This window comes from Zingiber officinale, chromosome 6B (genome assembly GCF_018446385.1).
Source record: "Zingiber officinale cultivar Zhangliang chromosome 6B, Zo_v1.1, whole genome shotgun sequence".
NCBI lineage: Eukaryota > Viridiplantae > Streptophyta > Magnoliopsida > Zingiberales > Zingiberaceae > Zingiber > Zingiber officinale.
In genome coordinates this window covers 62,233,905-62,236,058 of record NC_055996.1, presented here as the reverse complement: position 1 = coordinate 62,236,058, position 2,154 = coordinate 62,233,905, and the positions used below count along the sequence as shown (strand labels likewise).

The 2,154-nt window shown below is 29.3% G+C and overlaps 1 protein-coding gene across 1 annotated transcript; it reads left to right on the top strand.

Annotated features, from left to right (window-relative positions):
• Positions 1-475: 475 nt before the first annotated feature.
• On the top strand, positions 476-1,624 carry LOC121991036 (bidirectional sugar transporter SWEET5-like). Its single transcript, XM_042545064.1, has 6 exons — positions 476-521; positions 611-647; positions 737-953; positions 1,046-1,207; positions 1,303-1,422; positions 1,511-1,624. Exons 1-6 carry the CDS (start codon positions 476-478, stop codon positions 1,622-1,624), a joined length of 696 nt encoding a protein of 231 aa, XP_042400998.1.
• The last annotated feature ends 530 nt before the right edge of the window (positions 1,625-2,154 follow it).

The window sequence follows — 2,154 nt, the reverse complement described above, 5'->3', positions numbered from 1 at the left end:
CGAAAATATTATTTGAAATTAATAATTCAATATGAATCTATCAAATTATTAAATAACGTTTAATCCATTAGATTAACTGAAATGTATTCATTCATTAAGCCGTTTTTTTATCCATTTTGCTAATTAATTAAAATAATTTTGTACTTTTCTTCTTACCTTAAAAAGTGAAATAAAATGAGTGGCGCTGAAATTCGCCAAGTCCAACAAGGACATCATCCAATCATATTATTAAAAATATCACAAACTAAGTCGTATGATTAGGCTATAAAATGCAACCTTTGCATTTTCATCAACATCAATCATAGAAAGAAGATCGAGAGAGAGAGAGAGAGATAGCGCCACCGTGCCTTCCTCCTTTTTGGTACGTACAAACTATTTGTTGTGGATTGCTTTTTTAATATGTTCTTTTTTATTAATTCATTTGGGTGAAATGTCATTGATTTACAAGGTAGAGTTTAAGTTAATAATAGTAAAGATGATTGCGAACCAAAACCTCATACGCAACATCATTGGAGTGACAGGTATAAGTATTATTTAATTTATTTCACTGAAAAAAATAATAGTTTCATCTACTATGATCGGGAGTGTTACTTTTAAATTTTATTTACAGGCAATGTAATCTCATGTGGTTTGTTTTTGTCGCCCATGTAAGCTTTTAAACGTTTGTATTTTTTTATTGATAATTACTTAAACAAATTGTATGTTAATTTAAATGCAACTCTTTCACAATTTATAGGCCGACATACATACAAATCATCAAGAGCAAAGATGTGAAGAAATTTTCACCTATTCCCTACCTTGCCACATTGCTCAATTGCTTGCTTTGGTTTTTCTATGGGTTGCCCATCGTCCACCCCAATAGCCTTCTAGTCATCACCATCAATGGCATTGGTATAGCCTTTGAAATATTCTACCTAACCGTTTTCTTAATCTATGCTGCTCGCCAAGGCCGTGTAAGTATAACATGCCCAATATTTTTTCTTTGTCATATTTGTACCATCTAAAACTTCTCCCTAACTAATCTACACATGTTAATATTATTTAGTTGAAGGTCATCAAACTATTAGCACTTGAGGCGGTGTTCATGATAGTTGTAGTAACTTTAGTGCTCTTGTTGATCCACACAACCACCAAGAGATCCTTAGTTGTGGGTATCCTTTGTATTATCTTTGGAACTTGCATGTATGCGTCTCCTCTTGTTGTGATGGTAAGAACATTCTCTCCAATGCCAAATTTGACTATAAATTATATTTTTTTTATATATAAAGAGAGTCTCATGAAATTATTATTATACTTTTGTAGAAACTTGTGATTCAAACAAAGAGCGTGGAGTTCATGCCCTTCACACTTTCTCTTGCTAGCTTCCTTAATGGAGTTTGTTGGACTAGCTATGGTTTCCTCCCCTTCGATATCAATCTCCTTGTAAGTATCTGTATATTTAATTCCATATAAATAATCTTGATTGATAAATTAATTAATATATATATATTCTATCACTTTCTTTCATTAGGTTCCTAATGGTTTGGGGACTCTCTTTGGTCTTGCTCAACTAGTCCTCTATGCTTGTTATTTCAAGTCCACACCGAACAAGAATACTAAAGCTGAGGTGGAGCTACCCGTCTAACGTTTCAAGACTTTAGTATTGATTAATGTTTATATATATATGTATGTTTTTTTCTCTTTAGATTAGATGAAGCTATTTTATATATTTTTTTTCAAACTAATGATTAAACGAATAAGTTTTTCTGTATTAACTTGCATTAATGATTAAAAAAATTAATCTTTTTTTTCCTGGTCTCTTTAATTTGAAGTGTGAAATAAAGCATGGGTGATGCTTATAGTGTCGCCATCGATGATTTTATTTTTAAGCTCTCGATTATATCAATAAATCTATCGAAAAAATTTTAAATAAAAAAAAACTTTAGACACTCATTGTATTGTAAGATATGTAGGATAATATTTCTCTATATTTAGATAATAATGATAGTAATCTCTAATTTACATTAATATTAAATAATAATAATATTTATTTAATTTTTTAAAAAGAATATTTCTAAATTTATGAAAAAATAAATGAAGATTTTTAATTTTGAATTTATAAATTGGACGCGAAATCTAAAATTTAAATACAATTACTTTTTATAAATGAATAAC

Excerpts from the sequence above, each read along its gene's own strand:
- LOC121991036 (XM_042545064.1), top strand. The coding sequence starts at position 476 with ATGATTGCGAACCAAAACCTCATACGCAACATCATTGGAGTGACAG. Across the intron at positions 522-610 it reads CAACATCATTGGAGTGACAG|GCAATGTAATCTCATGTGGT; the intron begins GTATAAGTATTA and ends TTTTATTTACAG. Across the intron at positions 954-1,045 it reads ATGCTGCTCGCCAAGGCCGT|TTGAAGGTCATCAAACTATT; the intron begins GTAAGTATAACA and ends AATATTATTTAG.